General features: G+C 49.1%; 2 protein-coding genes across 2 annotated transcripts in view; both read right to left on the bottom strand.

The window, feature by feature from the left end:
* Positions 1 to 1,892: 1,892 nt before the first annotated feature.
* LOC136000808 (butyrophilin subfamily 1 member A1-like) lies at positions 1,893 to 12,017 on the bottom strand. Its single transcript, XM_065654796.1, has 9 exons — positions 11,941 to 12,017; positions 10,013 to 10,112; positions 7,189 to 7,539; positions 5,979 to 6,266; positions 5,785 to 5,889; positions 5,600 to 5,620; positions 5,328 to 5,348; positions 5,178 to 5,210; positions 1,893 to 3,893 (listed from the first exon to the last, which is right to left on the bottom strand). Exons 2-9 carry the CDS (start codon positions 10,104 to 10,106, stop codon positions 3,205 to 3,207), a joined length of 1,602 nt encoding a protein of 533 aa, XP_065510868.1. The 5' UTR covers positions 10,107 to 10,112; positions 11,941 to 12,017; the 3' UTR covers positions 1,893 to 3,204.
* Positions 11,987 to 14,407, bottom strand: part of LOC136000850 (tripartite motif-containing protein 10-like) — a 14,717-nt gene continuing 12,296 nt past the window's right edge. Inside the window, 1 exon segment of the mRNA XM_065654849.1 lies at positions 11,987 to 13,810. Coding sequence (XP_065510921.1) covers positions 13,284 to 13,810 — 527 coding nt within the window. The 3' untranslated portion in view covers positions 11,987 to 13,283.

Here is a 14,407-nt window from a genome sequence, read left to right as displayed (position 1 = left end):
TGAGAGAGCAGCAGTCAACAACGGCTGTTTCCTGCCTCCTATTTTATCTTATTTTATTTCGCTGCCCCTGGGGCCACCGTTTCGTGTCCTGAGGTCACCTCTGGCCACCATTTTGTATTTTGAGGTGATTTTGTGCCCCTTTGGCCGCCACTTTTTTATTTTGAGGTGATTTTGGGCCCCTTTGGCCGCCATTTTGTATTTTTAGGTGATTCTGGTGCCCCTTTGGCCGCCATTTTGTATTTTGAGGTGATTTTGTGCCCCTTTGGCCGCCATTTTTTTATTTTGAGGTGATTTGGGGCCCCTTTGGCCGCCATTTTTTTATTTTGAGGTGATTTTGGGCCCCTTTGGGCGCCATTTTTTTATTTTGAGGTGATTTTGTGCCCCTTTGGCCGCCATTTTGTATTTTGAGGTGATTTTGGGCCCCTTTGGCCACCATTTTGTATTTTGAGGTGATTCTGGTGCCCCTCTGGCCACCATTTTGTATTTTGAGGTGATTTTGTGCCCCTTTGGCCGCCATTTTTTTATTTTGAGGTGATTTTGGGCCCCTTTGGCCACCATTTTGTATCTTGAGGTGATTCGGTGCCCCTTTGGTCACCATTTTGTATCTTGAGGTGATTTTGTGCCTCTGGTGTCACCATTTTGTATTTTGAGGTGATTTTGTGCCCCTGGTGTCACCATTTTGTATTTCGAGGTGATTTTGTGCCCCTTTGGCCGCCACTTTTTTATTTTGAGGTGATTTTGGGCCCCTTTGGCCGCCATTTTTTTATTTTGAGGTGATTTTGTGCCCCTGGTGTCACCATTTTGTATTTTGAGGTGATTTTGTGCCCCTTTGGCCGCCATTTTGTATTTTGAGGTGATTTGGTGCCCCTTTGGCCGCCATTTTTTTATTTTGAGGTGATTTTGTGCCCCTTTGGCCACCATTTTGTATTTTGAGGTGATTCTGGTGCCCCTTTGTCCACCATTTTGTATTTTGAGGTGATTTTGGGCCCCTTTGGCCACCATTTTTTTATTTTGAGGTGATTTTGGGCCCCTTTGGCCGCCATTTTTTTATTTTGAGGTGATTTTGTGCCCCTTTGGCTGCCATTTTGTATTTTGAGGTGATTTTGTGCCCCTTTGGCTGCCATTTTGTATTTTGAGGTGATTTTGTGCCCCTTTGGCTGCCATTTTTTTATTTTGAGGTGATTTGGGGCCCCTTTGGCCACCATTTTGTATCTTGAGGTGATTTTGTGCCCCTTTGGCCACCATTTTGTATTTTGAGATGATTTTGTGCCCCTTTGGCCGCCATTTTTTTATTTTGAGGTGATTTTGTGCCCCTTTGGCCACTATTTTTTATTTTGAGGTGATTTTGTGCCCCTTTGGCCGCCATTTTTTTATTTTGAGGTGATTTTGTTGCCCCTCTGGCCACCATTTTGTATTTTGAGGTGATTTTGTGCCCCTTTGGCCGCCATTTTGTATCTTGAGGTGATTTTGTGCCCCTTTGGCCGCCATTTTGTATCTTGAGGTGATTTTTGCCCCTTTGGCCGCCATTTTGTGTTTGAATAAACCAAACCCAGGTCCCCTCCCCCAGTGTCACCCAGAGACGCAACAACCGCCCCAAAATCACAAGGAAAACACCAAAAACTCCCCAAAATGTTATCTTTCTGTGGAAACACCAACCGATTTCCATCAAAACCCCACGTAGGTCGTACAAAACCCAGCCTTAAATTGGGAATTTTTTCCTATTTTCAGCATTTTCCTCGAGCCCCTCTGGCACAAATATTATTTTTTCATGCACTGAGACAAAATCCATAAAATAATATAAAAAGCTACAGGTGCCTCTACCAGGTGGCTGGTTTGGAATTATAGAATTATTCCAATATTTTCCAAATATTTATTGAATATCTTGTGGAGGACACACTCGGCGCAAAGGGAAAGAGCCCGGACATGCAGTTTAGCATCAATAACATATAAAAATAATACAATTCAACACAAATCCAAAACAATTGCAGTCCAGAATATACATTAAAAAAACGACACCCCAGCATAAATCCAAAAACTAAAATTCAACGTAAATCCAAAAAGCCTGCAATGCGACATATATAAAAAACCTGCAATTCCACCCCAGGGGTGCTGGAACCCCCAGTTTGGAGCCCAAGGGCGCTGGGACCCCCAGTTTGGATCTCAGGGGCGCTGGGACCCCCGGTTCAGACCCCAAGGGCGCTGGGACCCCCAGTTTGAATTCCACAGGCACTGGGACCCCCAGTTTGGACCCCAGGGGCGCTGGGACCCCCAGTTTAGACCCACAGGTGCTGGGACCCCCAGTTTGGACCCCAAGGGTGCTGGGGCCCCCAGTTTGGATCTCAGGGGTGCTGGGACCCCCGGTTCAGACCCCAAGGGCGCTGGGACCCCCAGTTTGAATTCCACAGGCACTGGGACCCCCAGTTTGGACCCCAGGGGCGCTGGGACCCCCAGTTTAGACCCACAGGTGCTGGGACCCCGAGTTTGGATCTCAGGGGCACTGGGACCCCCACTTTGGACCCCAGGGGTGCTGGGACCCCCAGTTCAGACTCACAGGTGCTGGGACCCCCAGTTCAGACCCCAAGGGCGCTGGGACCCCCAGTTTGAATTCCACAGGCACTGGGACCCCCAGTTTGGACCCCAGGGGTGCTGGGACCCCCCAGTTCAGACCCCAGGGGCATTGGGACCCCCAGTTTAGACCCCAAGGGTGCTGGGGCCCCCAGTTTGGATCTCAGGGGTGCTGGGACCCCCGGTTCAGACCCCAAGGGCGCTGGGACCCCCAGTTTGGACCCCAGGGGCACTGGGACCCCCAGTTCAGACCCCAGGGGCATTGGGACCCCCAGTTTAGACCCCAGGGGTGCTGGGACCCCCAGTTCGGACCCCAGGGGTGCTGGGAACCCCAGTTTGAATTCCACAGGCACTGGGACCCCCAGTTCGGACCCCAGGGGTGCTGAGACCCCCCAGTTCAGACCGCAGGGGCGCTGGGACCCCCAGTTTAGACCCCAGGGGCACTGGGACCCCCAGTTCGGACCCCAGGGGTGCTGAGACCCCCCAGTTCAGACCGCAGGGGCGCTGGGACCCCCAGTTTAGACCCCAGGGGCACTGGGACCCCCAGTTCGGACCCCAGGGGTGCTGGGAACCCCAGTTTGAATTCCACAGGCACTGGGACCCCCAGTTCAGACCCCAGGGGTGCTGAGACCCCCCAGTTCAGACCGCAGGGGCGCTGGGACCCCCAGTTTGGGCCGGGAGGGGGCGGAGGGCGATTTCAGCTCCTTTAGCCCCAAGAAGCGGGTCCAGAGAGGTATCGGGATCTATTTTGGGGTCCTTGGTGTCCCCAGGGGCGGGGGGACAGGGGGGCTGGGGGGCCCCGTCCCGCAGGCACAGCCGCGTTTCCCCCGTCTCCACCCGGAACCAGGGGTGGATTTTCTCGTCGCCGAAGGAAACGGGGCCGAACCGGCAAAATTCGGCGCCGCTCGCGGCGTCGACGAACGTCACCGTCCCCTGGGCCCGATCCAGGAAGACCCAGATGCTCTTGGGGACGGGGGACGAGGCCAAAGGGCTGCGGGGGGACGTGAGGGACACGAACTGCCCGTTGCGGTGCTGGACGGCCCAGACGCCTTTTTCCGAGCTTAACTCCCCAAACTCCCTTTTTTCCACCGATTCCTTGGCCGCCCCCAGCGCCCACCACGAGTTGCCCCCGACTTGTCCCTCCACCGTCACCCCCCAGCAGTGTCTCCCTTCCGTGAACCCCTCCCGGCCCAAAACGCAGCAGCGCGACTTAAACCTCCGGTCGGTCTCAGGTAGGCTGAGCTTTGAGCTGGCCCAGCGGACGCTCCGCAGGTCGTTGGACAGGACCAGGTTGGCGTGGGCCGTGTCGGTGTCCAGCGTCACCACGTCTGCCGGGGGGGGGGAACAAAAGGACGCGAGACGTCGGTCACATCGCCCCGTGGCTTAAAAATTTGCCTCCAGCCGGGCAAAATTTGCCCGTTTCGGCGTCTTTTTCCTCCTAAATGGCCCCAGTGTGGACAAGGCTGAACTGGGAGGGGGAATGGGGAGCACTGGGAGGAGCGGGATGGGGGGACACGGGGACAACGATTTGACTCCGAAAGGGTCGGGAAAGGAAGAAAATGGGGAAAAAAACCCCAAAAAACCAGGTTTTGGGGGGGTGGGGTTGAGTCACTAAATCAATCCCTGGAGCAAAAAGCCTCAATACGGTGAAATTTTTATTTAAAACTGCGAAACGGCGGCTTAAAATAGCGAGGCGTCGATTTCAAAGAGCGAAACATCGATTAAAAGCGGCGAAGCCTCGGTTTAAAATTACTAAACGCCGCTTTTAAACGGCGAAGCACCGCTTTGAAGTGGCAAAACCGCGGATTTTAAAGTGGCAAAACGCGGATTTTAAAGTGGCAAAATGTGGATTTTAAAATGGCAAAACCACAGATTTAAAATGGCAAACTGCGGATTTTAAAATGGCAAAACCGCGGATTTTAAAATGGCAAAACCACGGATTTAAAATGGCAAAACCACGGATTTTAAAATGGCAAAACCACGGATTTAAAATGGCAAAAACACAGATTTAAAATGGCAAACTGCGGATTTTAAAATGGCAAAACCGCGGATTTTAAAATGGCAAAACCACAGATTTTAAAATGGCAAAACCACGGATTTTAAAATGGCAAAACCACGGATTTAAAATGGCAAAAACACAGATTTAAAATGGCAAACTGCGGATTTTAAAATGGCAAACTGCGGATTTTAAAATGGCAAAATGCAGATTTTAAAGTGGCAAAACCACAGATTTTTAAAGTGGCAAAAACGCGGATTTTAAAGTGGCAAAACGCGGATTTTAAAGTGGCAAAACGCGGATTTAAAATGGCAAAATGCGGATTTTAAAATGGCAAAACCACAGATTTAAAGTGGCAAAAACGCGGATTTTAAAGTGGCAAAACCGCGGATTTTAAAGTGGCAAAATGTCGATTTTAAATTGAAAAACGTCCCTTTCAAATTGCTAAATATTTAAAAACTCGTGGGCTCTGGAATGAGAACACCTGCCCAGGCCAGGTTTAAGCCACATTTAGTCCTGCCTTAGGCCAGGCCCAGCTCTGGTGTGAAGGTTCATCCCTTGCGCTGGGGAAAAAAGGAGGAAAATGACCCCAAATGACCCCAAAATCCCCGTTTACCTGGATTCTGAGGCAGCAGAAATTTTCTCCACACTGCGAAGGAGAAACGAGAGTTGGTGACGTTCCCCAGGGACCAGCCCTGGCTGTCCCCAAATGTCCCCCCCCAGCTCAGGAGGGACCGAGGGGACAGGGCGGGACGGGGACACTCACCCAGTTCCTCGGTTCGTTCGCCTAAAAAGCGGAAAAAACGGCAAAAAAAAAAAAAAACGTCACGGGGAGGGGGGACACGACACATCGGGGGGAGCAGGAAAAGAGCTTCTTGGTCCCGGGGCGGTTGAACTTGGACTTGAGAAGCTCCAAAGCCAAATCCCAACCTGGGTGGGCTCGATTTGGGGGGTTTGTTTTTTTTTTTTTTGCGTTTTTAGGGGGGATTTGGGCTTTTTTGGGGGGTTTTGGTGGCGGGAGGGGCGCAAAGGACTCACCCAACTCTCGGGTCTGCGTCACTGCAAAGCAAAGGGAGAGGAAGAGGAGGGTGAGGAGAACGTGGCCGTTGGTGGTGGCACCTCGAGAGGGTTCTCTCGGACCCTCCCCACCTTTTCTCCTCCCCCGCTTTGCCCAAATAGCTTTTCTAAACGGAAAAAAACCCATTTTTTCAACAAAAACTTACCTTTTCTCCTGTAGAGATAAGCGCTGAGCCCCGCTAGCGCGAGCGACAGGGCGAGGAACACGCCGAGCGCCGCCATGAAGGGACGAGCGTCGTCGAAAAACGGAGCTGAGACACCAAAAAAAGCAGCATCAGAAGGGTTTACGAGGAGAAATTTTACAAAAATAAATGGAATAACCCCCCCTCCCACCCCAAACCTGAGATGTGCAAGGACGACTCCTGCTCCTGGTGGACGCGGCTGTTCCTGACCACGCAGGACCACGTTCCCGACCCGTCCCCGTTCTTGGTGACCACGATGGCGTCTTCGACGGCAAACAGACCGCTCTCGTCCGACGAGCGGCGCTGGGACACCGACGGGAGGTGCCGCCCGCCGGGGTCTCTCCACAGCACCTCGGGCTGTGGGTACCAGCCGGCCGATCGGCAAAGCATCCGGATGCCGCTGTCCTCGTAGGACTCCAGAGAAAGGTGAGGGACGGAGCCCACGGCTGGGGGAGAGGAGATGGGGATGGGCTTGACCCAACGGCAAAGAGCAAACTCAACCCCCGAGCCAACGGCAAAGAGCAAACTCAACCCCCGAGCCAACGGCGAAGAGCAAACTCAACCCCCGAGCCAACGGCAAAGAGCAAACTCAACCCCCGAGCCAACGGCAAAGAGCAAACTCAACCCCCGAGCCAACGGCAAAGAGCAAACTCAACCGCTGAGCCAACGGCAAAGAGCAAACTCAACCTCCGACCCAACAGTGAAGACCAAACTCAACCCCCGACCCAATGGCAAAGACCAAACTCAACCCCTGGCCCAACGGTGAAGAGCAAACTCAACAGCCAACCCAATGGCGAAGAGCAAACTCAAACCCTGACCCAACAACGAAGAGCAAACTCAACCTCCGACCCAACAGTGAAGACCAAACTCAACCCCCGACCCAATGGCAAAGACCAAACTCAACCCCTGGCCCAACGGTGAAGACCAAACTCAACCCCTGACCCAACAGCAAAGAGTAAACTCAACACCCAGCCCAAGAGCAAAGACCAAACTCAACCCCCAAAACCAATGGCAAAGGCCAAACTCAACACCAGACACCTCGGCAGGTCCCGGCACCACCAAAACCACCCCAAATTGTGCAGGAACCGGAGGGATTCAGTGTCAAATGACCCCGGATCTCCCACAAACCAGCCCCGCAGAAGATGATGGAGCTTCTGGGCCGACGTCTCTTCCCAGCCCAAGGTCCCACCCTCGGCTTGGGCGACACCTGTAGCTTCTCAGCACCTCGCCCCCGACTACACAAGGACGCCCCTCACCCGGCAAAGCCAAATCACGGAGCTTTGTCCCCAAAAACCACCCCCACCACTTCCCTCCCGTCCTCCTCCACCGCTCGACGGACGGACACGAGGACCGGACAGGGCGACGGACCCGTCACCTCCAGCTCCATGGTGGCCTCCTGGTAGTCGGGTCCGTCCTTCACGGTGCAGACGTACTGGCCGTCGTCGGAAGGTCTCACGCGGGCGACGTGCAGGTCCAGGTCCCCTCCGGCGAGCCCGTCCCGCGCCAGCTCCGTCCTCCCCTCGTAGTCCCGCAGCTGCTCCCCGTATTGGTCCTCGCCGGCCCGGTAGTGGTGGACGGTTTCGGAAAAGCGGTGGCGGATCCAACGGATCTCCAGGTCGCGAGCGTCGCTTTTGGGGGACAAGCGACACGGGAGGACGACGTCGCTCCCCACGGCGGCCGGGACGGGCCGGCCCGGACCCACCACCCTGAAGGCGGCACCTACGTTAATTAATTCACGTTAATTAATTTACGTTAATTACAGAGCGGGGACGCCCTCCAGACAACGACACCCGGCGCGGGTGACAAATTTTTTGGGGGGGGACACCAGGAGATGGACGCGGGGTCAACGTGGAAACCACCCGCTTGCGGTTTTGGTTGGAAACGGCCGCTCAAGGTCGTGGAGTCCAAGCGTCAACCCAACGGCGTCGCCGGAACGTCACCAAAATGTCCCCAAAAATGTCGTTTCCAGGGATTTGAGGCCCCTCCCAGGGACGGTGGCGCCACCGCTTCCCGTCCCGATGACCCTTTTTGGGAAGAAATTACCCCAAATTTTCCACCTAAAGCTCCCCCGGCGCGACTCGAGGCCGTTGGATATAAATGATATAAATGGTGATACGAACGATTGATATAAATTATATAAATGATGATATAAATTATATAGGTAATGATAAAAATGATTGAAATGATAAAAATGATAAAAATTATTAAAATGATTAAAATGATTAAATACATGACGATATAAATGATAGATATAAATTATATTAATTATATGAATGATAAAAATGATAAAAATGATTAAATAAATGATGATATAAGTGATAGATATGATATAAATTATGATATAAATGATATAAGTGATATAAGTGATATAAGTGATATAAGTGATATAAGTGATATAAGTGATATAAGTGATATAAGTGATATAAGTGATATAAGTGATATAAGTGATATAAGTGATATAAGTGATATAAGTGATATAAGTGATATAAGTGATATAAACGCAGCGTCGCTGCGGATCAAAACCATCGGTCCCTGAAAAATAAATCAGCAGCAGGATAATCATCCAAAACCGGAAAACTGTTTTCCCTCTATTTTCAATTCTTTTCCCTTATTTTATTTTCCCTTCCTCATTTTCAGTTTTCCCCCTTTATTTTCAATTCTTTTCCCCCTTATTTTCAATTATTTTCCCTTTCTCATTTTCAATTATTTTCCCCCTTATTTTCAATTATTTTCCCTCTATTTTCAATTATTTTCCCTTTCTCATTTTCAATTATTTTCCCCCTTATTTTCAATTATTTTCCCTTTCTCATTTTCAATTATTTTCCCCCTTATTTTCAATTATTTTCCCTCTATTTTCAATTATTTTCCCCCTTATTTTCAATTATTTTCCCTCTATTTTCAATTATTTTCCCTTTCTCATTTTCAATTATTTTCCCCCTTATTTTCAATTATTTTCCCTTTCTTATTTTCAATTATTTTCCCTCTATTTTCAATTATTTTCCCTTTCTCATTTTCAATTATTTTCCCCCTTATTTTCAATTATTTTCCCCCTTATTTTCAATTATTTTCCCTCTATTTTCAATTATTTTCCCCCTTATTTTCAATTATTTTCCCTCTATTTTCAATTATTTTCCCTTTCTCATTTTCAATTATTTTCCCCCTTATTTTCAATTATTTTCCCTCTATTTTCAATTATTTTCCCTTTCTCATTTTCAATTATTTTCCCCCTTATTTTCAATTATTTTCCCTCTATTTTCAATTATTTTCCCTTTCTCATTTTCAATTATTTTCCCCCTTATTTTCAATTATTTTCCCTTTCTCATTTTCAATTATTTTCCCCCTTATTTTCAATTATTTTCCCTTTCTCATTTTCAATTATTTTCCCCTTTAAATTATTTTCCCTTTCTCATTTTATTTTCACCTCATTTCAAATTATCTTCCCTTATTTTCAACCATTTCCCCCTTTATTTTCAACCATTTTCTCTTTCTTATTTTCAACCATTTTCCCCCTTTATTTTCGACCATTTCCCCCTTATTTTCGACCATTTCCCCCTTATTTTCGACCATTTCCCCCTTATTTTCGACCATTTCCCCCTTTATTTTCGACCATTTCCCCCTTTATTTTCAACCATTTTCCCCCTTATTTTCAACCATTTTCCCCCTTATTTTCAACCATTTTCCCCCTTTATTTTCAACCATTTTCTCTTTCTTATTTTCAACCATTTCCCCCTTTATTTTCAACCATTTCCCCTTTCTTATTTACAACCATTTCTCTTCTCTTTTGACATTTTAAACCACCAAAACTCAAATGAAAGCCCTAAAATGAACCCGGAGCCCCAACCTCGCTTTCCATTCCGTTCTCTTTCCGCTCAACGCGCTCCCAAATTTTCATTTTAATTTAATTCCGGCGCTTCATTAGGGCCGTAGAATTAAACAGGCTGAATTCAAGGCGGGGGGGGGTGGAAATTGCAGTTTGGGTCCTTGCGCAGGGGGGGGGAAAATTCGAAATATTCAAAATACGGAAGAATTAACGGCAGAAATAACCGAAGTGAAAGCGAAACTCGGGTGCGGGGGGGTCGGGGTTGGGTCCCCCCGCCCCACATCTGCCCCCCCCCAGCCCCACATCTGCCCCCCAAGTGGGTCCCGTCAACCCCAACCCCCCCCCCCCCAAAAAATAAAAAGGGGTTCCTACCTGATCCCGGCTGGAAAAGATGGAAAATCCCCCAAAAACTCGGGAAAATCCAAAGAAACCTCGGGAAAATCCCCCAAAAACTGGGGAGCCACATCGGGAGCTGGTGGGGGGGGGACACACACACACACAAGGGGATGAACCCGCCCCCGAAACCTCCGAAAATGCCCCCAAAATACTCCCCCCCCAAAGAAAAAACCTCTAAAACCGCCCCCGAAAGCGCCCGACAAAACACCCGACAGCGGGGGGAAAAAACGCTATTTAAGGGCAGGGGGGGGACAGCAAAGGGGTGTCCCCCCCCCAATCCTTCGTGGTTTGCTTCTAAATCGCTTAAAAAATGCGAAATTTCATGAAATTTCTACCGCCCCCCCCCACCGCGGAAACGCGAAGTCATCCCGCGGCTGAGCCGGGTTTAAAGTTACGCCCAGTTTTAGCGATTTAAGCTCGAGTTTCCGGCCGCGTTTACGGCTCCGCCCCCCCCGAAAAAAGGCTGAAAAAGGAGAAAAAAAAAATTAAAAAGGAAAAATATAAGAGGATTTGGGGGCGGTCGTGTAAAATTTGGAGTTTTGCGACGTCCCAAACGGCCGCAAATTTGGAGTTGGGGGGTGGGATCCAGTAGGAAACCGAAACCCCGGAGCAGCAAAATTCCTTCGATATTGCGAAAGAACGGCGGAAAATGGTGAAATATCCCCCCAAAATGGCTAAATATCGGTTCGGCGGAGCAAAAAGCGCGTTTAAAACCGGCGAAGTAACAACTCCGAGTGGCAAAACGTCGATTTCAAAGAGCGAGAGACGGGTCCGGAGGCGCGGAACGTCGATTTTCGATTTCGAAATGCCGGTTGAAAGGGGCAAAACGCGCGTGTAAAATGGTTACGCGAGAACTTCAAATTGCAAAATGTCCATCTAAAAGAGCGAAATGTGGATTTAAGACTGCTAAGCGGCAATTTTTAATCGCTAAAGGTCGATTCAAAATTGCTAACCGTCAATTTTTAATCGCTAACCGTCGATTCAAAATTGCTAACCGTCGATTTTTAATCGCTAACCGTCGATTCAAAATCGCTAACCGTCAATTTTTAATCGCTAAACGTCGACTTTTAATCACTAAGCGTCGATTCAAAATTGCTAAAGGTCGATTCAAAATTGCTAACCGTCGATTCAAAATCGCTAACCGTCGATTCAAAATCGCTAACCGTCGATTCAAAATCGCTAACCGTCGATTCAAAATCGCTAAACGTCGACTTTTAATCACTAAGCGTCGATTCAAAATTGCTAACCGTCGATTCAAAATTGCTAACCGTCGATTCAAAATTGCTAAAGGTCGACTTTTAATCGCTAACCGTCGATTCAAAATTGCTAAAGGTCGACTTTTAATCGCTAACCGTCGACTCAAAATTGCTAAACGTCGACATTTAATTGCTAAACGTCGACATTTAATTGCTAAACGTCAATTCAAAATTGCTAAATATTTCAAATAGCTAAATATCAGCCTAAATGGCTAAATATTCATTTTAAATAGCTAAATATTAATTTTAAATGGCAACATCTCCATTTTAAATGGCTAAATGGCAATTTAAAATTGCTAAAGTATTTCAGATAGATAAATATCGATTTACAACTGCGAATTATCCATTTCAAATTGCAAAATGCCAATTTAAAATTCTTAAGTATTTCAAATAGATAAATATTGATTGAGAACTGCTAATTATCGATTGAAAACTGCGAATTATCCACTTCAAATTGCAAAATGCCAATTTAAAATTGCTAAATGTCCATTTAAAGTTGCTTATTGTCCATCTAAAATTCCAAAATTGAGAGTTAATTAGAAAAGAGGACTAAAAAGCAAGCAAAAAATTATATATTATTATATACTTCACCCCCCCAGTGACAGAAGGAATGGTGATTATGGTAATTATGTTAATTATGTTAATTACCACGTTGAACGCGCGAGATGAAGCCGCCAGAAAAAGAACCGAACGCTCTGGAGGTTCTTGTGGTTTATTGGAAGGACCCGTTGGGCAACAAATGAGGATCCAGGTGGCTGAGAACCAGATGGGCTTAAAGAGGAATTAATTAGTGTTAATTAAGGTCTGTGAGATGGTTGCCCAAGAAGCTTCTTCAACGGTTGGTGAAGAAGGTTCTGTGAAGAAGGTTCCTCAACGGTTGGTGAAGAAGGTTCTTCAATGGAGGGTGAAGAAGGTTCTGTGAAGAAGGTTCCTCAACGGTGGCTGAAGAAGGTTCCCCAACAGTGGCTGAAGAAGGTTTTGTGAAGAAGGTTCCTCAACGGTGGGTGAAGAAGGTTCCTCAACAGTGGGTGAAGAAGGTTTGGTGAAGAAGGTTCCTCAACGGTGGGTGAAGAAGGTCTCTCAATGGTTGATGAAGGTTCTTCAACGGTGGGTGAACAAGGTTTTGTGAAGAAGGTTCTTCAACGATGGGTGAACAAGGTTTTGTGAAGAAGGTTCTTCAACGGTGGCTGAAGAAGGTCTCTCAATGGTTGATGAAGGTTCCTCAACGGTGGGTGAAGAAGGTTTTGTGAAGAAGGTTCCTCAACGGTGGGTGAAGAAGGTTCCTCAACGGTGGGTGAAGAAGGTTCCTCAACGGTGGGTGAAGAAGGTTCCTCAACGGTGGGTGAAGAAGGTTCTGTGAAGAAGGTTCTTCAACAGTGGGTGAAGAAGGTCTCTCAATGGTTGATGAAGGTTCCTCAACGGTGGGTGAAGAAGGTTCCTCAATGGTGGGTGAAGAAGGTTTTGTGAAGAAGGTTCCTCAATGGTGGGTGAAGAAGGTTCTGTGAAGAAGGTTCCCCAACGGTGGCTGAAGAAGGTTTTGTGAAGAAGGTTCCTCAACGGTGGGTGAAGAAGGTTCTGTGAAGAAGGTTCCCCAACGGTGGCTGAAGAAGGTTCCCCAACGGTGGCTGAAGAAGGTTCCCCAACGGTGGCTGAAGAAGGTTTTGTGAAGAAGGTTCCTCAACGGTGGGTGAAGAAGGTCTCTCAAATGGTTGATGAAGGTCCTCCAACGGTTGCCCAAGAAGGTCCTCCAACGGTTGCCCACCAGAAACGTTTATTTCCCTCCATCTACCCTAAAACCAACTCAAACGGTTGAAGTTTCCACATCAACACCAACTGGAAGACGTCAAGTCTGGGCCGCCCTCCCGGCACCTTCCGCCGAGGACACGCGGGACGGTCGGGAACGGCGGCGAACGCGTTTCGACGCGGTTCCGTTCCCCGCCCCGAACCGCCCGGCTCGTCGCGACCCACGCGGAACGAGGCGGCTCCGCCGCTCAAGCCGCCGCGCGAGGCCGAACCAACGAGATCGACCCGAATTCCACCCAAAACCAGGGCCGGAGCCGCTCGCCGGCGAAAACCGCGGGCGGGAACCTGAAGACGGGCGCCTGGTTCTCCGCGTCGAAAAACGCCACCTCTCCCAGCTCGTAATCGAGGCAAATCCGGATCTTTTTGGGCACGCGCGGCAGGTCCAGGACGACGGGGGGGTCGGTCAGGGCTCGGTTCTTGAACCCCCACCGCTGCACGGCCCAAATTCCGCCGGCGGGGGTGAAGGCGCCGGGACCTTTGCGGCGCCGCGACTCTTTGGCGACGCCCACGGCGCAGAATTGTCCGCGGGCCAGGTCGACGACCCAGGAGTGGCGGCCGGCGGCGAAGGTTTGGCGGCCCAGGACGCAGGGGTCGGCGTCGAAGCGCTCGGGGCCGTCGGGGGGCGCGTGGGGGCCGAAGTCCCAGCGCGCGCTGCGGAGGTCGGGGGACAGGAGCAGGCGGGGGTGCGCGGTGCGGGCGTCCAGCGTCACGTCGGCTGCGGGGGAAAAAAACGGGGCGGAGGAGCGAGAGGGCGAAGGAACGGGGCGGAAAAAATAAAAGGGTGGGGGGGGGGGGGAAAAAAAAAAAAATCGGGCGGAAAAATGAAAGGGTGAAAAAAAATAGGGCGGAAAAATGAAAGCGCGAAAGAATAAAAGGGCGAAAAAACGGGGCGGAAAAATAAAGGGGCGGAAAAATAAAGGGGCGAAAGAATAAAGGGGCGAAAGAATAAAGGGGCGAAAGAATAAAGGGGCGAAAGAATAAAGGGGCGAAAGAATAAAGGGGCGAAAGAATAAAGGGGCGAAAGAATAAAGGGGCGAAAGAATAAAGGGGCGAAAGAATAAAGGGGCGAAAGAATAAAGGGGCGAAAGAATAAAGGGTGAAAAAACGGGGCGGAAAAATAAAAGGGGAAAAGAAATCGGGCGGAAAAATGAAAGGGTGAAAAAATGGGGCGGAAAAATAAAAGGGGAAAAAATAGGGCGGAAAAATAAAAGGGCGGAAAAATAAAAGGGTGGGGGAAAAAAAAAATTGGGCAGAAAAATGAAAGGGTGAAAAAATGGGGTGGAAAAACCAAAGGGCGGAAAAACCAAAGGGC

The sequence above is a fragment of the Caloenas nicobarica genome, chromosome 35, assembly GCF_036013445.1.
Source record: "Caloenas nicobarica isolate bCalNic1 chromosome 35, bCalNic1.hap1, whole genome shotgun sequence".
NCBI classification, from domain to species: domain Eukaryota; kingdom Metazoa; phylum Chordata; class Aves; order Columbiformes; family Columbidae; genus Caloenas; species Caloenas nicobarica.
This window is presented reverse-complemented; position numbering and strand designations above follow the sequence as displayed.